The sequence below is a fragment of the Motacilla alba genome, chromosome 2 (assembly GCF_015832195.1).
Source record: "Motacilla alba alba isolate MOTALB_02 chromosome 2, Motacilla_alba_V1.0_pri, whole genome shotgun sequence".
In the NCBI taxonomy this organism is placed as follows: Eukaryota; Metazoa; Chordata; class Aves; order Passeriformes; family Motacillidae; genus Motacilla; species Motacilla alba.
Genome location: NC_052017.1, coordinates 1,067,338 through 1,091,679, shown reverse-complemented (window position 1 = coordinate 1,091,679; position 24,342 = coordinate 1,067,338). Strand labels below are relative to the sequence as shown.

At 47.8% G+C, this 24,342-nt stretch overlaps 1 protein-coding gene across 1 annotated transcript in view; it reads left to right on the top strand.

Moving 5' to 3' along the window:
* PTH1R (parathyroid hormone 1 receptor) overlaps positions 1-24,342 on the top strand; it is a 73,837-nt gene that overhangs the window by 36,362 nt on the left and 13,133 nt on the right. Inside the window, exons 4-7 of the mRNA XM_038128243.1 lie at positions 4,214-4,332; positions 13,973-14,067; positions 16,482-16,668; positions 19,711-19,864. Coding sequence (XP_037984171.1) covers positions 4,214-4,332; positions 13,973-14,067; positions 16,482-16,668; positions 19,711-19,864 — 555 coding nt within the window. The remainder of the gene's footprint in view (positions 1-4,213; positions 4,333-13,972; positions 14,068-16,481; positions 16,669-19,710; positions 19,865-24,342) is intronic.

Genomic DNA, 24,342 nt, shown 5'->3' with positions numbered 1-24,342 from the left:
GGAAGGAAGGAAGGAAGGAAGGAAGGAAGGAAGGAAGGAAGGAAGGAAGGAAGGAAGGAAGGAAGGAAGGAAGGAAGGAAGGAAGGAAGGAAGGAAGGAAGGAAGGAAGGAAGGAAGGAAGGAAGGAAGGAAGGAAGGAAGGAAGGAAGGAAGGAAGGAAGGAAGGAAGGAAGGAAGGAAGGAAGGAAGGAAGGAAGGAAGGAAGGAAGGAAGGAAGGAAGGAAGGAAGGAAGGAAGGAAGGAAGGAAGGAAGGAAGGAAGGAAGGAAGGAAGGAAGGAAGGAAGGAAGGAAGGAAGGAAGGAAGGAAGGAAGGAAGGAAGGAAGGAAGGAAGGAAGGAAGGAAAGAAAAGGAAGGGAAGGAAGCTGCCATTGTGTCATTGTTTATTGGTAAACATTGATAAACATGAATTATTGGAAGAAAATCACAGTTTGAACGTAAATAATGACTGATTTGCCATCTGCCCCTCACAGACTGTGACATTCTTAGCACCAATTTCCTGCTCACAGCTCCCAGTTGTAAATCTTGGAGATTTCCAAACCTGGATTTGTTGGACCTCATGAATTCTGTGTAGCAAAAGAACCCCGTAATATTCTTCCAACTTTTATTCTCCACCTCGGGCTTTGTCAATCCTGTGTCCAGAGCCCTGGTGGGTGTCTGGGAGCAGAATGTGGGAATTCTTCCCTGTCAGTAACAGCAGAGCTTGGGGGATGCACAGAGGACAACCCTGGCAGACAAGAAATTCAAAATTCCCTTCATCATCCCTTTTTTCTCACATGGTGCCTCCCTTCCAAGCAGGAGTAAAGCCAGGGAAAAGGAAGGAAGGAAAGAAGAGGTTGCTGTTGATTGATAATGGAAAAAAAAGCTCAGTTTGAACTGAAATAATGACAAATTTCCCTCACAGACTGAAACGCTCTCAGCACCAATTACCTGCTCACAGCTCCCAGTCGTAAATCCTGGTGGTTTCCAGACCTGGATTTGTTTGTCCCCACAAACTCTGTGCATCAATAGAACCCCAAAATATTCTTCCAACTTTTATTCTCTGCCTTGGCCTTTGTTAATCCTGTGTCCAGAGCCCTGGTGGGTGTCTGGGAGCAGAATGTGGGAATTCCTCCTTGTCTCCCTTTCCCTCAGGCTCCACGTTTCCTGGCTCGCTGGGGAAGTCTGAGGGTGTTTTTAGAAGTGATCGCAGCCCACTTGGCCCCTCAGTGAATGTTCCAAGCACCCAAGGAAGGGAAAAAGAGGGAATTCAGACTCTCTGCTCAGAGCAGAGCACTGCTGGGGCTTTCAGAAAGCAAGGAAAGATATTCCCAGGTATCCTGGTTTCCCACAATCTGTCCTGGCTATCCCATAACAGAATGAGAGCTGGAATTGACTCCTGGCTGGTGACCTCTCACTCTTCACCTCAGAGGCCAGGAGGAGCAAGGAGCCAGACAATCATGGAATTATTTAGGGTGCAAAAGCCCCCCAAGATCAGTCCATTGATCCCCCCGCACTGCCAAGGCCACCCCGACCGTGTCCCCAAGAGCCACATCCACATGGACGCTAAATCCCTCCAGGGATGGGGACTCCACCCCTGCCCTGGGCAGATATGCCAGGGTTGGACAGCCCTTTCCAGGAGGAGCATTCCCAATGTCCGACCTAGACCTGCCTCAGTGCAATCCTTCCCTTTTTTTCTCAATATTCCAACATTATGTGGATTTCTTACTTCACTGGATAAGTCAGGGAGTGTGGGAGCCTGATGGAGACCCCTAGGTGATGGAATGCAGGAATGACTTGGGATGGAAAGGACCATAAAGATCATCCCACTCCCTCCCTGCCATGGCAGGGACACCTCCCACTGTCCCAGGCTGCTCCAAGCCCCAGAGTCCAACCTGGCCTTGGGCACTGCCAGGGATCCAGGGGCAGCCACAGCTGCTCTGGGAATTCCATCCCAGCCCCTCCCCACCCTCACAGCCAGGAATTCCTTCCCAATCTTCCATCCATGCCTGCCCTCTGGCAGTGGGAGCCATTCCCTGTGTCCTGTCCCTCCACAGCCTTGTCAAAATCCCTTCCATCTTTCCTTAGGCTCCCTACTCTCCCTGTGTTGTCCCTGGATCTGTGGGAATAATCCCTGCTTTCTGTGAGGGCATTTTAACACACGCCTGATGCCACAATTCCCACACAGACATCTGAACATGGATATTCTCCTCTGCCAGCTGAACCCAAGGATGAAACCTGGCATTCCCTTCCTTCTGCATCCCCACGAGGAGGGCAGGGGTAACAAAATACCCTTGACATGACCTGAACTTGCAAACAAAGAGCAAAATAGTACAAATCACCTTTTTTTTTCCCATAGGGAGAGATACAAGGAATTCTGAGGATAATTCTGGGCTTTGTGGTTTTCCAAGTCTTCTCGATTTGCAGACCCAACATCTGAATTTCACCAAGGGCAACTTAAAGGCTCTGTGGTGTTTCTCAGCTAAAAAATTGACAAAATTGATAAATTGACACGGAGGATGGAAGTTGGCTTTTGCAGCCAAGCTTCCAAGCAGGCAGGAGGCCCCGGCATGGGTGGGCTTGTGAAAAACACATTCGCCCTCCTGTGAAAATTCAAAGTGTTTAACAAAGGACAATGGGAGACAAGGACCACAGAGCAAAGGACCAAAGCAAGGACCATATGGCCACTCAGCCAAGAGCGCCCTGTTATCTTCAGGGACACCCCTTAAACACCTTTTAATTCCATCAGCCTGTTGCATATTCACAGACCCTTAGGCATAGTAAACTTTTCCCCAAGCTGGTCTGCATGTTCCAAGATCCTTGGACACAACTGGGAAGAGGGAAAGAGGCCCAAGGCAGGTTTGGGAGTGTCCCTGCAGGGTCAGGGCTGGGAAATGCTCCCAGGAATGCCGAGAGTGAAAAACACTCCTGTGAAAATGTGGAAAAGTTTAATAAAGGACAGTGGGAGACAAGGACCACAGAGCAAAGGCTGTTCCGGCCACTCAGCCAAGAGCACCCTGTTATCTTCAGGGACACCCCTTAAACACCTTTTAATTCCATCAGCCTGTTGCATATTCACAGACCCTTATGCATAGTAAACTTTTCCCCAAGCTGGTCTGCATGTTCCAAGAGCTGTTCAGCCTGGCTCCTCCTGGGATCCACCTTTTCAGAGCATGCACATTCCTTGGTCGTGGCTTTAGTTCCTTTTTATCACCCCCAGTTTTTGGGCCTTGGCCCATTCTGCCTTCAGAGGGCGAGTGCTGGTGGCTGGCAGATCTGTGCGGGTGTGCTCATCCTGTGCTCGCTGGGTGTTATCCCATCCCGGCAGGCATTTTAACACAGGCATCCTTATTTCAGCATTTAAAACATTTTAACATTTCTGCAGGCATTTTAACACAAGCACACTGACATCAGCCATTTCACTGAGCTTAATTAACAGCAGAAATAAAAACTATATCTTTATAACAAAGATACTTTAACGCCACACTTATAAAATATCTTTTAATATTTGCAAAAAGCCAGTATTTTTTTATTATAATATGTATCTGTAAAACACATCAGCTATTTCACTGAGCTTAATTAACAGCAGAATTAAAAACTATATCTTTATAACAAAACTACTTTAACACCACACATATAAAATCCATTTCAATATTTGCAAAAAGCCAATATTATAATATGTATCTATAACACAGATATTATAATATTATTTTAACATATAGATATGTATTGGTAACAGGCTCCACCTGGGGATGAATTTCCTGCTGTTTTCCCGCTCATTCCGTGTCTCCTCTCTCTTTGGGCAGAGATGAATTCGGAAAGAATTTCCTGCCGTTTTCCCGCTTATTCCATGTCTCCACTCTCCTGCCAGGGATTAGTTTGGGATGAATTTCCTTCCATTTTCCTGCTCATTCCGTGTCTCATCCCTCTCAGCAGGGATGAATTTGGGATGAATTTCCTTCCATTTTCCCACTCATTCCGTGTCTCCTCTCTCTCTGGGCAGGGATGAATTTGGGATGAATTTCGGATGAATTTCCTGCCGTTTTTCCGCTCATTCCCTGTCTCCTCTCTCTCTGGGCAGGGATGAATTTGGGGTGAATTTCCTGTTGTTTTCCCTCTGTTTCCGTGTCTCCTCTCTCTCTGGGCAGGGGTGAATTTGGGATGAATTTGGGATGAATTTGGGGTGAATTTCCTGCCGTTTTCCCGCTCATTCCCTGTCTCCTCTCTCTGGGCAGGCCACGCTTATCGCCGGTGTGACCTGAACGGGAGCTGGGAGCTGGTCCCGGGCAACAACCGCACCTGGGCCAACTACAGCGAGTGCGCCAAGTTCCTCACCAACGAGACGAGGGAAAGGGTAGGCATTCCCATTCCTGCACGCAGCAGGAATTTCTGGCCCCAGGCTAACCCGTGGACCTCTGTCTCATTTAAAACTCCGGATGAGCCCCAGCTCATCTTCCTCCCCTTGGAAACGCTTCCTGAGCTTGCCAAAGCCACATCGTGCTTTGATGGGCAATGATTTGATTGGAAAATTGTCCTCAAAGGCAGGAAAGTTTCCTGCAGCTGCCATGATCCCATTCCTGAAGAGATCTTGGGGAAAATTGGAGCGGTCTCGGGGACGCTCAGAAGTGGTTGGAGGTTGTTCCATGGCACTGAGACTCCCTCTGCCACAGCAGGAAATCATTTTGCTGCCAGGTTGTTATCAAAAATTCCAATGTTTATGTGGCTGTCTCTGGGAGGGGATGTCCAGACACATGTGGAATCAAACCCGGAGCAACTGGTTGGGAGAGCTGGGAGTGTCCAGCCTGGAGAGGAGAAGGCTCCAGGGAGAGTTCAGAGCCCCTGCCCCGGCCTGAAGAGGCTCCAGGAGAGCTGGAGAGGGACTGGGGACAAGGGATGGAGGGACAGGACACAGGGAATGGCTTTGAGCTGAAAGAGGTAGATTTAGATGGGATATTGGGAAGGAATTCCTGGCTGATGAGGTGGGCAGGCCCTGGCACAGGGTGCCCAGAGCAGCTGTGGCTGCCCCTGGATCCCTGGAAGTGTCCCAGGCCAGGTTGGAGCAGCCTGGGACAGTGGGAGGTGTCCCTGCCCATGGCAGGGTTGGGAATGGGATGATCCTTATGATCCCTTCTCACCCAAGCCTAACTGGTATTCCATCATCTTGCGCTAATTCTGGTGTGGTCACAATTTGGAAAAAGTGACACCAGTTCAAAGTTGGAAGAGGGTTTCAAATATGGAGAGGGTTTGGTGTGCTCCTGGGGAAAAAAAAAAATAATAAATCTGTGAGCCATAATTTTACAAAAACTCAGATAATGATAAAATAGCAGCTGCCAGAAATTTCCTTCCTCCCCGTGAGCCAGCCTGGGGCTCCGTAATGCTGGAAGTCTGGAAGGAACTCCGTGCTAAGGTGACAGCAAAGCTGTCCCTGGTGTCACTTGGGAGGATGTGACCTCCTTGTCCCACAGAGAATGACGTTCCCACCCACACGCACCTGTAATTCCCAAAGAATTTGCCCAAACCCTCTGCTTCTCCAGTGGTTCTTGGAAGAGTCCCCTTGGCCACGGGACATGGCATCAGGGACTGTTCAGCTGCAGGGAGGATTATCCCAGACAGCTGGAGATAAGGATCTAACCACAGCTTCCTTGAGGATGATCCAGGGGCCCTGTGGGACAATGTTCTTAATTTTAAATTTAACCACAGAGTAGGGCTTTTTGGAGTTGGGGTTGGTTTTGTTTGGGGGTTTTTTGTTTGGTTTTTTTTAATTTGTTTTTTCTTGTTGGTTTTGGTTTGGTTTTTTGTTTGTTTGTTTGTTTTGGGGGGGTTTTGTTGCTTTTTTTGTTGTTGTTGCTTTTTTCTCCTTAAGAGTGAAGCAACTCATGAATGCAGTGGTTTAGGAAAATAAGGAAATGAGGGAAAGGAAGAAATGTGTTCTTTGAGCTGCTGAGTGTTTTCTCTCTTGTGGACAAGGAGCAGAAAGTTCTGTGCTACTCCAGCAACTCCAGCAAAGGCCTGGATGACATTCCCTTCCAGAACCAGTTTGGTGGGATTTTCCCAGTTCACAATGGAAAGAACTCCTTTAGCCCCAGAGTTTTCCGGGAAGGTCCTGGAGCAGGTGTGGGGGTCATGGAGCATCTTGATCAATGCACAAACTTCTGACCTCTCGGAAATAATCTCCCCCATCCCGCTACCCTCAGCCACACCCTGGGGTGGGAATTGTCCACATGATTTCCAAGATTTCCCCCAGGGAAAGGACAACTTTCTTTTTTAACCTCCCACTGGCAGGACTTGTCAGGGTGACTTGCTAAAGGAAGGGCACAAGGAACAACAGAGTTGCCCATTTTTTTTTAATTTTTTTTTTTCACCACAAGGAAGAAATAGAGACTTTCCACCTCCAGGGTGATTTAAAAGGCTGAAAGCAAAATCTCCTGGGGTGGGTTTGATGTGCCTGACTTTGTGTCCCCTGAGTGGTCACAGGGTGTGGAGTCTTTGCTTCTTTTTGCCAGGGTCAGGGTTAAATGTGTGAAATGGAATTTCTTGTTGGGACTCAGATGTTTGTCAGTTCTTATCCATGTCACACTCTCACAAACCCTGAGTCCTGCAGCACTGCACTCTGACAAACTCAAAATGGAGCCCCATCTCTCTCTGCAAGGCCTTTGAAGGATCAACTGCCCAATTCAGAAATGACACTGAAATTATTCTCACTTTTAACCCAATAACCAAACACCCGTGCCCACAATGGGGACTTTTTATCCAATTACACAAAACCACCCAAACCCATGGAGGAGACGGGAAAGAAGGAGAAGGAGAAGGAGAAGGAGAAGGAGAAGGAGAAGGAGAAGGAGAAGGAGAAGGAGAAGGAGAAGGAGAAGGAGAAGAAGGAGAAGAAGGAGAAGGAGAAGGAGAAGGAGAAGGAGAAGGAGAAGGAGAAGGAGAAGGAGAAGGAGAAGGAGAAGGAGAAGGAGAAGGAGAAGGAGAAGGAGAAGGAGAAGGAGAAGGAGAAGGAGAAGGAGAAGGAGAAGGAGAAGGAGAAGGAGATGAAGAAGAAGAAGAAGGAGATGAAGAAGAAGAAGGAGAAGGAGATGAAGAAGAAGAAGAAGGAGAAGGAGATGAAGAAGATGAAGAAGAAGAACAAGAACAAGAACAAGGACAAGAACAAGAACAAGAACAAGAACAAGAACAAGAACAAGAACAAGAAGGAAAAGAAAGAGCAGCCTCCACCCCAAAACCTCCATCTTGCTTTATCTCTATTACTGTATTCTGAACCCTTAAACTCTGAGTTTCCCACCCTGTGATGTCACACACTTCTATCCAAACTCCACCCCCACAATCCCAGTTCTCTCATTCCATTTTGGAAGCTTCTCCACGGCCTCAGGTCAGTGCAGTGTTCTCCTGGGTGTCAGTGCCTGGCAGCACAGACACTCTGAAATTCTCAGCACCCAGGGTTCTGACAACAGGGGGGGTCACAGCACAGGGCTGTGCTTCCCAGCAGAGACATTTACAGGAGGTGTCACCTCGTTTTTATTCTCAACCTCTTGGAAAATTACTGCTCCTCATGAGCTCTCCCTTAAGGAGTTGTTTTAATAACCCATCCCAAAATCTCAATCCTCGTTATCCTGTAGCCAAAGCTGAGGCATCTTTTGCCAGGAATTTTCTGTCATAGCTACAAAGGTGAATGGAATCATATTTAAGATTTAGACAGAATGGAATAATATTTAATATTTAGACAAATTAAACCATCATCACTGTTCAGATTAAATAACCGGGTTGGTCTCACTTAAGTGATGCTTACCCAGGGCAAAGAACACAGAAAAAAAATGATGTTTCTGCCAGCTTTTAAATCATATCTTGATCAACAAATGCTTTTTAATGGCATCTATTTATCAATTTTTATTCTTATTATGATTATTAACTTTATATTTGCAAGAAGTTTCTTCCTCACCTCAGCGATTCTGTGCCTTGTCATGGAATTCCCTGATTTTATCACAGAGTCTGAATTATTGTGGAAAATAAAGTGCATCCACTCCGGTTTCTTGGGCTTTGGGGTACGAAAACCACTCTGGAAATAAAAGAGGAGGGAAAAAATGCACTTTTTCCCTCAGTGTGCTGATGCCTTTACTCGCGGAGAGCACACAAGGCCTCTTGTCACACATAAATGTGGCACTGCAGTCCTGGCTTTAATAAACCTTCCTTTGATTTCTTTTTTTTTCATGGAGTAGATTTTCAACAACATCTGTTTATTAATTTTAATATTAATATTATTACTATTAGCCTTGTATTTGCAATAGTTCTCTTCCTCAGCCCTGCCCTCAGGGATTCTGTGCCTTGTCATGGAATTCCCTGATTTTATCACAGAGGTGGCTGAATTCTGGTGACAAATGAAGCCCTATCTGTGCATTCTCTGCAGGTCTCTTGGGCCTTGGGGTATGAAAACCATTCTGGAAATAAAAGAGGAGGGGAAAAAATGCACTTTTTCCCTCAGTGTGCTGATGCCTTTACTCACGGAGAGCACACAAGGCCCCTTGTCACACTCAAATGTGGCACTGCAGCCCTGGGATTAATAAACCTTCCTTTGATATCTCTTTTTCATGGAGTAAATATGTCCAGAGATGTCAGAACAGGGGAATCTGGCCACACTGAGCCGTTGTCTTGAGCGAGAGATGGTTTTCTATTATTATTTCCCTCCCTGGGGAGAGGCATCTTTGCGTCACCACCAACAGCTGCATTTACCCAAGGTTTTGCCAGGAGATCGTGGCTGACTCCGAGCAGATGCAACCAGAGGGAATTTTAAGAAACTGGGCTTTTAGAGAGGAAAAAAAAAAAAAAAACACAACAACTGTCTGTGGCTATAAATATATGGATTTGCTGGCTATCTCTGGAAATAGGCCTGAACCTATAGATAGCGGGAGATATCCACACCTAAATAAACACCACGTGTGTGTGCACATCTCCAGCCAGGGATGTTTGTTTAGGTGGGGAGTTTTCCCATTTTAGCCACGCTGGGATAATTTTAAGATTGGCCAAAGCAGCAAACAGAGGGCCCCAGAGCAAGCTGGTGTCCTGCCCCGAATGAATGGGGATTATTTCACACAGAGCAGCTCGGAAACCGCTCTCTGCAAAGAGCAAAGTGTGTTAAAGCCATCAGAGCCTGCAGAATTAACAGCTCGTAACTGCCCGGGGAGCAACTGCTCCTGGGCTGCTTCCTCAGGGAAAATTACCACTGCAGGATGGGAGCTGACAGCCCTGGAGGCCGAGTCCTCCTCTAGTCAGGTAGGATGGAGCAATCCAGGGAAGTGTTTCATCAAATTCCTTCCGGATAACATTAAAGAGGGAGTGAACAATCAGCTGGAAGCGTCCAAGGCCAGGTTGGACACTTGGGCTTGGAGCAGCCTGGGATAGTGGGAGGTGTCCCTGCCACGGCAGGGGTGGCACTGGATGGTCTTGTCCCTCATGGCAGGGACACTTTCCATTATCCCAGGCTGCTCCAAGCCCCATCCAACCTGGCCTTGGACACTTCCAGGGATCCAGGGGCAGCCACAGCTGCTCTGGGCACCCTGTGCCAGGGCCTGCCCACCCTCCCAGCAAAGAATTTCCTCTTAATAAACAATCTAAATGCACCCTCCTTCAGCTAAAGCCATTCCCTGTGTCCTGTCCCTCCAGGCCTTGTCCCCAGTCCCTCTCCAGCACTCCTGGAGCCCCTCCAGGCCCTGGCAGGGGCTCTGAGCTCTCCCTGGAGCTTCTCCTCTCCAGGTGAACATTCCCAGCTCTCCCAGCCTGGCTCCAGCCCTGCAGCAGCTCTGTGACCTCCTCTGGATTTGCCTCAGCAGCTCATATTTATTGTGGATTTGTTCTGTTCCCACATTCTTCCCTAAGAATCCCTCCCTGGCCATGAAGGAGACAAGGAGCAGAGTTAAAAGGACCTTTGGCCTCACCCTTCTCCTTTGTTCCCTGAATTCCCTTAAAACCAGGAGGGAGGGTGACCTGTATTCCTGGAGCTCCTCAATCTCTGGATAAAATGAAGCACAAATGACGAGTGATGAACATCAGGCAGCTTTTTAGCTCATCTCTCCCCAAATTCCATACAACTACAGACTGTGAATCCCTTATCTTCTACACAGCAGGATCATTTTTCAGGTCACTTTTTCCAACAGCGGCGGCAGCAATGGGATGTTTGGGTCAAAACCCAGGAATTTCCCCCACTCCCATCTCCCCCAAAAGAACAGGGATGGCAAACACAGCTGGTTTTAAAGCGGGTCAAACCCATCCTCTTTCCAAGGGTGAGCTGAAGGGTGAATGGGATCCCCACCTCCCAAAATCCTGGGGAAGGGGAGTCGGAGCCAGCAACTTGGGAGGTTGGCTCAGCTTGGGAACCACCAGCAGCAGGATGGGCCATCCTCAGATCCAGCCCCAATCCTGTCTTCATCTGCTCCTGCTTGTTTGTAGCGTGAGGGTTTTACGGCTTCCCGGGAATTCGGAGGGGCCTGGAGACTCCGTCCCCTTCCAAACACAATGGGAAGGGCCCAGCGTGTTGCAGGGCTGCTTTATCTAAACCCCATTGTTCCAAGCAGCAGTCCTGGAGCTCTCTGGGGTCCTGGGAAAAGCAAACAACTTTGTGTATCCTCAAAGTGACGGCACAGGAATGGGTTTGGATTGTTTTATCCCGAATTTCCACAAAGGAATGTCAGCAAAGTGTCAGGCGCTTGCAGCAGGACACGGGCAGAGGTTTTAAAGTCTGGGGAGGAATAAAAATAATTATCTGGGAGATGTTTTGTTCACAATTTCAATTAACCCCAAGGTGCCATCCTCATTCCATGCCTATGGATTTGGTCTGGTGTGTTCCTGGAAATAGAATCCGAGAATCCTGGAATGGTTTGGGTTGGAAAGGAACTTAAAGATGATTTTTATGGACATGTGTGTCTAAATTGGGGTGTCTGAGGGTAAATTGGAGTGTCTGAGGCTAAATTGGGGGTCTTTTGTGAGAGCTGATCCCAGACTGGGAGGATTTAAGAGCCTGGAATCTCTGTGGATGAGGGGAAGAGTCCTGCAGGAACAGGGTCATCAACACTCAAAGTTTTCCCTGAGGCTTTGGAAATCACTGCCTGTTCTGTGCCTTTTGTGAATATCCCATGTTGTGAATATCCCATGTTGTGAATATCCCATTTAGCTTTTTATTTTGTCCCATTTTCCTGTAAAAAAATACAAGAAAAGCAAGGACAGAGATTTTCTGGCTTTGTTTATCACTCAAAGCAGCAAACTCCTGATCCAAACGTGTCCTTAACAACATCTGAATCAGCAGCTCGGAGAAACTTTGCAGAAATTCCTTCTGGAAAATCCTTATTTATGCTTCCCTGTGCTGCTGATCCCACCCTTCACAGCCACCCCATTCCTCAAAAAACACTGGATCCCTCCCAGCTCCACAGCCCGAGTGCTACTGGTGCCTTGCTAAGGGGGAATAAAAAGGATGAAAGGAAAAATTTGGATACAGGGCACAGCTCCATGAAACTCAGGACAGGATTTGCCACCAGAAAATTCCTGCTCCGTCTGGTTTTCCTTTTTATTTTGCACAAGCTGCAAGAGTTGAAAGAGTGGAGGGTTCCTGCAGGAATCTAATTCATGGAATCCTGGAGTCCTGAATTGATTGGGGTTGGAAGAGACCTTGAAGTCCAGCCAGTTCCAGCTCTGTGTCATGGGCAGGGACACCTCCACCAGCCCAGGTTGCTCAAAGCCCTGAATATTCTGATTAAATGATAATTAAATTGAATCAGATCGGTTTAGTTATCACACTTTATAGACCAGGATCTCGTGGCAAGGCCAGGTTTGGCCTCCTCCAGCAAGGGATGACCAGGGATGGTCAGTGTCTCCTCAGGGTGGACTTCCAGGAGACTTCAGGTGGGAACTTCCTGGATGGATCTCCAGGTTGTGTCCATGGCTTGGCCATCATGGCCTTTGCGGTTTTCTGGGAATTATTTAACTTCCCATCCATCTCAGCTCCCTAAGAATGCTCCTTAGACCATGGAGATTGTCGTTGCAGCTGGCAGATCATTCAGTATTTTCCTGTCTGGAGGATCTTTCCTGGTTGTTCGTTGTGGTTTTCATGGAGCCGGGACCGCCCTCGGGAGACATGGAACGCCTTTGGAGATTTTGTCCCCTCATGGGTAAATCCAGGGAGAAAAAGCTCCTGGGAACTACCCTCCCCGAGTTCCAAGTGAGGGAGAAGTGGAAGTGGAGAACCTCAATTTTCTGCTCCAAAGGGTTTCCCCAAGGATCTGAGTCTCCCCTCCAAGAAATCACATTTCCCAGGGGCTTTCCAGAGTGACTCCAGGTAGGATTTGGGACACCTCCTCCTCCAAGGAAGGCTCCAGGAGAGGCTTTCTGTGTCTTGGCTCTTGGTGCTCAGCCTCCTTTCAAAGAGAGGCCCTGTGGTCAGTCAGAGCACTCAGCTTTCCAAAACCTCCTGCCAATCCAGAGGCTCTTCCCAAGGACATTCCCGCCCATAGGAACGTGGATCTTCCCAGTGAAATTTCTGAATGGGGCTCAGGGATGTTTTGTTAAGGCCTCACAACTTTTGTTTTACTGAAAATTCCAACCTTGGAGTGAGATTATTATTACTATTAATTGTTACTATTATTTATATTTCATTTTTTACTATGGAGGCAAATGTTTTCCAGCTCCAAGAGGATTCCAGCTTGGCAGCAGGAAAATCACACCAGGATATTTTTCCCTGAAAGCTTTGAAATCTCTTCTTCTTGGCTTTTCAGGGCCTGCTGCCTGCACAGACAGATCTATAAAAATCTATAAAAATATCCCATAAATACGCACAGACACACTCAGTAAATTAATATTGGCAAGGGCTTCGCTCCTCCAGCGCAAACCGCAGAGAAACATTCCCAAATCTGCGGATTCTGATGTAATAGGGCTGAGGTTTGGCATTCCAGGACAGCGTTCCAAGCCTCAAATCCCAATCAGAGCTGTCATTCAGAGCCCAGCATTCCTGACGTTATTGCAGCCCCGTGGGCAGGGTGAGGGAAAGGAGGGAGTGAGGAGAAAGATGCTCAATTGGTGGGGTTTTTTTGGGATTTTTTGCTAAAATCAGTCTGGGAAAGGCAGGGCAGGCTGGGATTGGGGGGGGGGGGGCATTTTAACCCTTTCCAGGAATCCCCCTGAGTTCAGCTGCAAGATCAAGGAAAATATCCCGATATTTAATGGAAACCTCGGGGTTTCAAGGCCAGCTTTAGAAAATAACAACCTAAAAGGGCCTAAACTATTAATTATTAAAAACTCTTCTGTGACAGAGCCTTTTCCAATGGGATTTTGGCAAGCTCAAGTTGTGTCTGGATTGGATAACCACGGGCAGAGGTTGCTTGGTATTTAAAAAAGGGAAAAACAAACGCAGGTGATTTTTTTCCTCACATCCCATAGCCAAAGTATTTCCTTCCTGTGTTTTCTGGTGCGGGTTACTCTCCCCCAGGCTGGACATCAGACATCCAGCAACAGCTAAATTGTGCAATTCCAGCAAAATTCCCAGCTCAGCAGGCATTTTTGTCCAGGTGAAAGTTCCCAAGTGATCCCTGGAGTGGGCCAGGAGTTTGTAAAGCGCTTTGGGTTCCTTTGGGATGAAAACACTGCAAAATTCCCAGGCATGGGATTAACCCCACTCCATCATTAATCCCTTGCCAAATTCCCAGCTCAGCAGGCATTTTGTCCAGGTGAAAATTCCCAAGTGATCCCTGAATTGGGCCAGGAGTTTGTAAAGCGCTTTGGGTTCCTTTGGGATGAAAATGTCGCGAAAACCCCAGGTACGGGATTAACCCCACTCCATCATGAATCCCTTGGGAAAATCCCACCTCCCCACCTCAGGGAACACAAACCCAGCTTCCCAAGCTGCCCAAAAGACGGGATTCCCAAAGGATCTGGGCTCTGTGTGCTGCCAGGGCTGTGTGGTGCAGGAGGGCCGCGTTCCCCATGTGACGCTGTTTTCTCCATCATTTCTGCTGCAGGAGGTCTTTGATCGCCTCTATTTGATTTATACTGTTGGATACTCCATCTCCCTGGGATCCCTCACAGTTGCTGTCCTTATCCTGGGATACTTCAGGTAGGCGGCTCTGTTTTTACCTAAGCGACGCCGGAAAAGCCGCGGGTTTTTCCGGAAGGATAAAACTGGGGTGGCACAGTTCAGGAAGCCACCAGTGGTGGTGGCATCTGTGATTTGGGCTGTGTTAGGGTATCCCAGGGCAAACTTCCTGGGGGATGGTGGGTGGGATGTTGGAACTCGTTCCACTTCCCTGAGGTGGAGTTTTCCAGGCCCTCTTTGTAGCAAATGGGAAGAGGGGCATCTCCAGGAATCCCTTGGAATATTGTCCAGGATTTTCCGTCCCTGTTGTCCCTGCAGGGGACTGGCTTAGCTTTAGATGGCTGATGTGCAGAGAAATAAGATTCCCTGAGGGAAATCCCACTCTAAGTCCGAATGTTCGTGAAGGATAACCCAGTTGAAAGGGATGGAAGACTCCCAGGCTGATTCCTCCAATCTCCCCACACTGCTGCTCTTCCCAGGGATCCAAAACTGACCCTCCTGACTCCACTGTGTCCCCTCCCTTCCCACCATCCCTTCCAAGGGATTTAGACCCCTAAATACCACTTTGAACCCTCATTATCCATTCCTCAGTCCAGTGTTGCAGCTTCCATCCCTGGAAGTGTCCAGGGCCAGGTTGGACAGGGCTTGGAGCAGCCTGGGATAGTAGAAGGTGTCGGGGTTGGAATGGGATGATATTTAAGGTCCCTTCCAGCCCAAACCATTCTGGGATTCTTGCTGGCACAGACAACATGGGATGGGAGGGATGAAAGGTGTCACTCATATCCAGGGATTTGTCCTTTGGGAATGTTCGATCTGGTAACCCCATAGAGCGGGGTGACCCCAAACCCTGAGCCCCAGATTTGCTTCCCTTCAATGTCTGCTTGTGTCTTCTCCTAAAAAGCCAGCAGGACCTGGACAAGAGCTGGTGGTGGCCAAAACAGCCACGTGGTGTCTGCAGAGGGATTTGGGAAGCTTGAGCCAAGCCCTGGACACGGAACACTGGGAATGAGATCTGTGGCTTTAGGCTCTGAAAGTGCTCAGAGCTCTCAGCAGACAGCAAAAGGTGTCAGGGGGGTTTGCTTGGACAGCAAATCCCAAATCTGTGACAGACCCAATCCAAAGGGCACTGCAGACCCCATCCCTCCACCACAATCCTGTTTTCCCAACCTTCTCCCTCCGCTTCATTTCCCACTGGACACTGGCAAGGTTGTTAAAACATTCCATGTCCACATGTGCAAGAGAATTCCTGGTTTTTCTTTATCCATGTCTTTATCCCACTTCATTTCCAGCCCAGACCACCTGGGCAACTGTGCAGGAGCATCTTTATCCCAAGGATCAGAGCAGCAGCAGGGATCAAGCCAGATTTTATCCTCGATAATCCAGAGATTCATTGACTCCCTTTCAAATGCAGGGAACGGAGCCAATCCTCGTTTAAACCTCATCAGTTCCCCTTGGTGTAATTTGGATTATAAAAGCTCAGAGAACAACTGGCGTTGTTATCATAACATCCTGCGAAAGGGATAAAAACGCAGCCTTTAATTAGCGCAGATTATTGGGATTTAAGAGGAATATAAATCCATTCATAAATCCAGGCATGGCACCAGAGCTCCAGAGGACAGAGGGGACCCCAAGAGGTCAGTTCCTTCTTCCCAAAATCCTGATTCCTGATTCCAAAATACACCTCTTCTTCCTGGTTCTGACCCATTCACCTCTCACCATCCCCAAAAAAAGCCTTTCCTCCAAAAAGGACCTTAAAGCGCTTTACAACTGGGATTTGCTGCCATTGCTGGGGTGGAGCCCACAAACTGCTCCAAAGGATAACATTTACAGCAGGAAAACGGGGACAACAGCCCAGCACAGCTGAGTTCCTGCTGGAGTTGCTCCTAAATTAAGCTGGATAAAAAAAATCAATGGTTTACAATAAGTTTTATGAGGTTTCCAGTGGCCCCAAGTTCTGGAGCCTCGAGAATCCAAGGGCAGGAGTGGATAGGAGAGCGGGAATGGCTTCCCACTGCCAGAGGGCACAGTTAGAGCAGATTTTGGGAAGGAATTCCTGGCTGGGAGGATTGGGAAGCCCTGGCACAGGGTGTCCAGAGCAGCTGTGGCTGCCCCTGGATCCCTGGAAGTGTCCAAGGCCAGGTTGGATGGGGCTTGGAGCAGCCTGGGATACTGGGAGGTGTCCCTGCCCATGGCAGGGGGTGGGATTGGATGGTCTTGAAGTCCCATCCATCCCAAACCATTCCATGATTCCCTGAAGCCCCTGGAGAAGGTATTAATCCATTTCCCAACCCCAGGGGAGAGCAGGGAGCCCTGACCTCTGCTCCCACAGGGACATGGTGCTGGTGGGAGGAGCAGGGGCTCTCCAGGACCAGAAGTGGCCCTGGCTCCATCCAACGGCTGGACTGAACTTCCCAATCCTTCTTCTCCTCTTCCAGACGTTTGCACTGCACTAGGAACTACATCCACATGCACCTGTTTGTGTCCTTCATGCTGAGGGCCGTCAGCATCTTCGTGAAGGACGCAGTCCTGTACTCCGGGTCAGCCCTGGAGGAGATGGAGCGGATCTCCGAGGAGGACTTGAAATCCATCACGGAAGCACCTCCAGCGGATAAATCGCAGTTTGTGAGTATTCCCAGAGCAGTGGTTTTCCAGGATTCATCTCTTTGTCCTCTCTGTTCAACCCTTATCCTCTTTTGGGGAGCTTTCCACCCTGCTCATCTTTCACAGCCTCTTCCCGTCCTTTCCCACTCTCAGTCCATTGGTTCAGAGGGATTCCCAACTTCAGACCTAAGGAAAAGCTACTTCCATGTCAGTCAAGGTTGATGGTTTGATTCCCATCTACATTCCCCTGAAACCCCCTGGAATTTACGGCTGTGGAAGCATTCCTGACCATCCCAGCACCAGGCACATCCAGCTTGGACCACAGCACTTCCACGGATGGGGAATGCACGACTTTTCTGCCTCCCATATGGAAAAAAAGACCTTTTGGAAGGGAGAATGGGGGGAGGATGTGGTGTCACAGGAAAGGGTGGGGCTCATCTGCAAAGAGGAGGTGGTGTCTATGAGAGGGACCTCACACAGAATCATTGAGTCGGAAAAGAATTCCAAGGCCATCCAACCTTGGAATTGCTGGTGGGTCCCCAATCCCAGCCTCGTCCCCAGCCCAGAGCACTGAGTGCCACATCCAGGAATTCCTCAGACACTTCCAGTGATGGCAACTCCAGACCTCCCTGGGCATCCCCTTCCAATGCCTGACCACGCTTTCCATGGGGAAATTCCTGCTGGTGTCCAACCTGATCCTCAGGCTCCATTTATGGTGGGTTGAGTCAATGCAGTCAACGAGGCAGACGAGTCAACATCCCAAAATAAAAATGGAAGTGAGGTCGGTTGGACTCGTCTCCGAAATTCCGTGGGGATGTCACTCTCTAGAATAGAGTGACAATGAGTGACTCCATAGAATAGAGCGGCAATGTCTGCATTGTCCATGTGCTTGGGGGATGAAGCCCATCCTCACATTTCCCACATCCTGAAGCTCTCGGCTCTCCTTGTCATTGGTCCCATCACGGATTTTCCCGGGTTATGGCACCTTCTCACTTCCCACAGCTCCCTGACAGGAGGGGACAGCCGGGGGGGTCGGGCTGTGCTCCGGGGGACAGGGACAGGAGGAGAAGGAACGGCCTCAGGCTGGGGAGGCACAGGTTGGACACCAGCAGGAATTTCCCCATGGAAAATGTGGTCAGGCCTTGGAAACTGTCCAGGGAGGTTTGAAGCCCCCACCCCTGGAGGTGTCCAAGGAATTCCTGGATGTGGCATTGGTGCTCTGCTGGGGATCAGGCGCAGCTCAGACTCGATGGTCATGGAGGTCTTTTCCAACCTTAAGGATTCTGGGATCAGCTTCCTGCCTGTGGATTTGCTTGGCCTCTCAAGTCTTACCCAGCTTGTGCTACAACCAGGGACCAGCAACACCCTGTGAAAAATCAGAGGGTTTGGGAATGTCCCAGTGTGCATCCGAGTGTCCCAACTGGAACTTTGTCATTGTGTTCCTTCCCCATCCCGGACATCCGTGTCCTTAATTTACAGAGTCTCACTCAACACGCTCCAAAACTCTCATTTTTTTGGAAAGAACACAAAATGTTTCACTGCATTGTTTGGTGTTTCTCCTCTCGCTGGGCTCATTATAAGGAATAATTAGGATAATCTATGGCATTCTTTGGATATTAGCATTTAATGGCATTCGATACTCTTTGGAATTGCAAGGCAAGCAAGCAGTGAAGGCGACAATTAATGGATTTCTTTTGTTTCCAAACGAAGTGGGAACTTTGCAATTAGTGCACCACATCCCCTGCATGAGGCAATAAATATAAAAAATAAATATAGAAAATATCATCAAACCTAGATGGGGGTTTTTAAAAAAATATTTAAAATATTAACAAAATTATATTAAAATATTAATTTAGAGGGATTTATAATTAATCTATTTTAACTTCCTCTGTCTATGAAAGAAAATGAATGTAATGTGAGCGTATCTTATCAATATGCAAATATATTTATAGATGTATATATCGATGGACAAAAAAATTAGCAAAAGAGCTGTGCCAGGATAAAAAAAAAATTCTCTTTTTATTTCCAAGGTATTATTATTATTGGCATTTTCTGTCAGTCCTTTGCATTCCTCTTAAAGGAAGGGACAGCACAAAGATGGGCCAAGGGATGTGGCAGCCACAGAATTCCTGGGAAATCCAACTTCCCAGACTCCAAGGATATCCCCATTGACAAGAGCTGGCTTTGTACTGGTTAATTCCAAAGTGGCACCAATATTTTGCAGCCTTTCCCCTGCTGGAGCTGAGAAATTGGGAAGAAGGGTGGCTCTGTCCAAAGGGAATGTTGGGCCACAGTCAGGGTTTTGCTCCCAAAAAATTAAAGGATTTCAGCTCAGCATGGAGCGAGAGCTCAGCCTTAACTCTGCAATGTCCTGGAAGTCTCTCCCAGATCTCCCGCCTTGCAGCTCAGGTGGGACACCTTGGGACATCCAGGGAAAATCCTCCAGGTCCTGTTTGTCCTGGCTCTGAAGGCAGCAGGAGCCTTCCCAAGAGTTCCCAATTGCTGAGGACAGACAAACAGCCCTGGAGGATCCTGGCGTGGACATCCATGACGGGATGGGGTGACTCCATCCCACCATGGTCTCTCCATGAGCTGCGGAAGGAGCTGTAATTCCAAGTGCTGTGACTTCAGCAGGACACCCAGACCAGGACAACTTGGCCAAGGCCCTTTGGCCTCCAACATGGACAAGGAACACAGGGAAAAGATGAACCACAGGGAAAGATGAAATACAGGGAAAAATGAAACACAGGGAAAGATGAACCCCAGCTGCTCTAGGAAGTGTGTGAACCCCTCATCACCGGGTTGGGAGAGAGCAGGATCAAGCCAACTCTTTTTCTCTACTTCCCAACTCACCTGCTGTAGGAAAAACCATCTTTGGCTCAGGAGTTTTTTCCCCAAACTCTGCTCTTCCACAGATTTTTCTCCCTCATAAAAAACCCCGAAACAGATTTTTTTCTGGTTTATTTCCTTTCCCCACCTTGTTCCCCGCCCCACCTCGATGTGTTTGTGCGGCACAAGAATCTCACCCCGTGTTCCTTCTCTGTCCTTCTGTGGCCGCTGCAGGTGGGCTGTAAAGTAGCTGTCACCTTCTTCCTCTACTTCCTGGCTACCAATTACTACTGGATCCTGGTGGAAGGGCTCTATCTCCACAGCCTCATCTTCATGGCATTTTTCTCAGAGAAGAAATATCTCTGGGGATTCACATTATTTGGCTGGGGTAAGTCATGGCTGCTCCTGGAAAAGCCTCCTGGAGGTGGTTCCTGAAGGAAACTGTGGATGTACAGAAAAATGGGAGAGGGGATGGAGGCAGGATGAGCAACTCTTGCAAGGACAGGCTTTCCATCCTGGGATGTGACAATTTTTTTTGTGGGTTGTTTTGAATAAGTTGGAGATGGGACTTCTGAGTTTTAAAAAATGGGACTTTTTTAAATCACAAGACATTTAATTATAAGACTTTTTAAGGAGTTACTGATTAATAAAACACTATTAATAAAAATATTTCTATTTTTAACCTAATCTTTAAATATTTTGATTATATTACAGTATAAACTTTCTCAGTTAAGTATATTAGAATACACAAACTTATAATACTATATTCTAATCTTTTTGTTTACTTCTATAACTACTTTCATTTTTTCTAGATCTCAAACTCTAAAACTTTAAACCTTCTTTTACTTAGTTTAACATGTCTTTATTTAATAATAAATAATATTTAATTTATTTTTATTTAATAATATCATTTAATAAATCTACATTTTTATTTTTAATACCTAAATTTAAAAGCCTTTTCCAAAGTCTTAAATCAAATCCAGTGTTTAATTCTAAACTTTGACTTACAAATACGAAATTCTAAGATTTCCTTATATTTTGAATTCCAGCACTGGGAAGCCTTTATCATTCTGGAATCGTGGTGTTATCATTCCAGAATTGCGGTGTTATCATTCCGGAATTGTGGTGTTATCATTCCGGAATTGTGGTGTTATCATTCTGGAATTGTGGTGTTATCATTCCAGAACTGTGGTGTTATCATTCTGGAATTGTGGTGTTATCATTCCGGAATTGTGGTGTTATCATTCCAGAACTGTGGTGTTATCATTCTGGAATTGCGGTGTTATCATTCCAGAATTGCGGTGTTATCATTCCGGAATTGTGGTGTTATCATTCCGGAATTGTGGTGTTATCATTCCAGAACTGTGGTGTTACCATTCTGGAATTGTGGTGTTATCATTCCGGAATTGTGGTGTTTTCACTGTGGCTCTTCCAGGGTCTCCAGAAGGATCAGCCCAGGCTTGGAGAGGCAGCACAAAGAGCCAGGGAATCCCAGGATGGGTTGGGGTTGGGACCTCAAAGCCCATCCAGTGCCACCCCTGCCACGGGCAGGGACACCTCCCACTGTCCCAGGCTGCTCCAAGCCCTGTCCAACCTGGCCTTGGGCACTGCCAGGGATCCAGGGGCAGCCACAAATCTCTGGTGGTGCCTCACCACCCCCACATTTTGCCCCTCTTCCAGGGCAGGAAATGTGAGGGCTAAATTTGGGATGAGACAGCCAGTTTCAGGGATTTATCCCCACCTCTTCCCAGGATCTCCTGCTGAGAAGCCAGTGCTGAGCTGGAGGGGCAGAAATCCGTGGGAGGTTTTGAGCATCTGCTCCCAATGAGAGCCCCAAGCTCTGATTTCCTCCCTCAAACCTCAGCTGGTTCAAATCCTTGAGGTCTCCTGAGCCTTGGAACACCACTGGAAACCTGCAATTTGTGGGGAAGGGTTTTTTATTTTCCTTTTCTTTCAACTTGGGCATCTTTTCCCTGAGTAACGAGAAAGGGGCGGGATGTGGGTGCAGGGAAGGGGCTCATTAGGAGAGGACGTTTTGGGCACGTACGTTTCAAAGGAGAATGGGATTTCTGTTCACTCCTGGCTTTAATTTTGGCTTCCCAGGAGTTACGAGGTGCTGGGACAATAAAACAACTGCCCACAGTTGTCTCAGAGTCTGGAGGTTGGGAGGAGAACAGGGAATGTTTCCGATGATCCTTGAGGACGTAAGGAAGGATAATGGGGTGTGGGTTCAAACAGGAATTACAGCAGGAAAACCTATCCGGGGGGGGCTGTGGTTACCTGGCACAGCCCCGCTTCCCAAATTCCGTATCCCAAATCCACCTGGCCACATCCTGACTGCATTTTTAGGACGAGGTTCAGGTGTGCACCACCCACACCCCCATTCCAGAACAAGATTTTTATGGAAAAAAGTTGGTGACTGTCCCTAAGGGTGGAGCTCAGAGCAAGGCAGGGAACACAGAACTGAGTTCATGAAGGATTGCAGATTTTTGGGATTCAATGCTCCGGGGAAGGGCTTTTTCCAGCCTTTATCCTTCCCAAATAGGAAGGAACTGCTTCCAAACCTCCTCTTCAGCTGCTCCATAGGGCAGAAACTGCTCGTGCTGACAGATGATAACAATGGGAAGTGTAAATATAGAAATATTCCAAAGTGGGAATACATCTCTCAGGAAAAGCCTCGTCCTGGATGGCTGGAAAAATTTGATAAAAATCAACAAATTAAGAGATATTTGATGGGGGTTGGAACAACCTGGGATAGTGGAAGCTGTCCCTGCCCTTGGCAGGGGGTGGAATGAGATGGGATTTAAGGTCCCTTGTCACCCAGATTGTTCTGGGATTCTATTCCGGGGATTTGGCATTTCTTATCTCAGCTGCTGAGGGCCAGAGAGGGCTTTGGATGGCACCTCTTTGCTAAAGCAAATGAACAAAACCCCAACTAAATCAAATTAGAAAAGAGAAATAAACTCATCTTCCTCCAAACCTTCAGGCTCTGTAAAAGTTCCCTCTCAAAAAATAACATTAAACTGCAAAGAGCAGACTTCAAGAAGCAATTCCCCAGAGGGGATTCGGGAGGAGAGGGAAGCAGATGGAAAATAATGCCATGTGTTTAACAAGCGAAACCGAAGAGGAAAAAGCTGGGACAGGCAGGGATTGCTCTCGTTAGCTCTCCCAAGTTCTGCCAGGGAATAATCATTTTATCGGAGCGACCACAGGGCTGGAGTCACACCTGTCACAACAGCCAGCATCCCTGGGCTTCCAGGAGCCTGAGGCTGCCCCGTGGAAATTCCTCTGGAATGAGAACACACGATCCCTCCGGTGGCAGTTGGGATTGCTTTGTTTGGATTGGGATGATAATGTCCACACAGGCACCCGCTCAGGCAGATTGTTTGGATAATTTTTTGGGCACTGGAAAGGGCAAACCAATCCAGGAGCCACTGGAGACAGTGGAAAAATTCCAGTTCCCTGTAGCGGGCACTGGATGCTGCCCACACCGCAGCAGTGAGTGACAGGGAATCAGGGGTAAATAGTTATTCCACAGAAAAGAGAGATTTGCCCCCAAAACTGGAATATTCTGAATTTGTCCTGCCTGGACATTGAATTTGTCCTGCCTGGAAATCTCCAAGGTGGAAACAGGCAGCGAAAATCACCCTGAGACATCTTATTCCTGGGAAAAGCAGGACAAAGAGCAATTCTTTGATTTCTCCATGGATTTCTGTCCAGGGTTTTCGATCCACATCCTCACTGGCACAAGCTCCATCAAAGTCCTCAACTCCCTTCTTCCAAGGGAGACCCTGCTGATGGAAATGAACTCATTCCATGCCAGCACCCACCCAAAATAAATAAATAATGACATTATGGGCAACAATAAATCCCTTGGGAGACTCCCAGCTCCCTGCAGCTGTTTTTTGGAGGAAGTTCAGGAACCATGACCAATAGCCAGGAAAGCCAAGCTGATTCCATTGGTGTTTTTCCTTCACACCGCGTTAATTCCCACACACACGGCTGGGCTGCCCTGGATTCAGCAAACTGGGGATTGCAGGGACACCTGGGAAAGATAAAAAGGATAGTGGGAGGTGCCCCAGAAATCCATGATGATGAGCCCTGCGTGTTTATCCAAGCAGGAGTAATCCTGCCCTGAAAAATATGTACCAAGCAGGACCAGAGGCCTTAAAAGTATTATTGTTATTCCCATTAAACATCAGGAAAAAGGGACACAGAGGGACTCATAAAACACAGGCATTGTTCCTCAGAGAAGCTTTTAAATCCCAGGGAATTGAGACCAGAATTCCCAGACCTACACAAGGTCTTTATTCCTAAACTCCCTTCCAGCAGTCACTCCCTCACTCCCATGCATGCAACCCATTTTTCCAGCTTCTAGGAGACACGGACACAGGAAAAGCCCTCGAGCGGGTGGGGTGGCCAGCAGATCTTTCCCGTTTTCCGACTGCTGGGGAGATTCCTGACTTTATAGCACCTGCATTGTACACACTGTGTGTGTGGCTGGAAATGCACAGCGCATACAATGTGGATTCTGTACAAGTCGCTCACGGCACGGCAAGGGCTGGGCTGGAGTCAGGGAGCACATCCATCATCCATCCATCCATCATCCATCCATCCATCATCCATCCATCCATCATCCATCCATCCATCCATCCATCCATCCATCATCCATCCATCCATCCATCCATAATCCATCCATCCATCCATCACCCATCATCCATCCATCATCCATCTTCCATCCATCATCCATCTTCCATCCATCATCCATCCATCCATCATCCATCGTCCATCCATCATCCATCATCCATCCATCATCCATCCATCCATCCAACATCCATCATCCATCATCCATCATCCATCCATCGT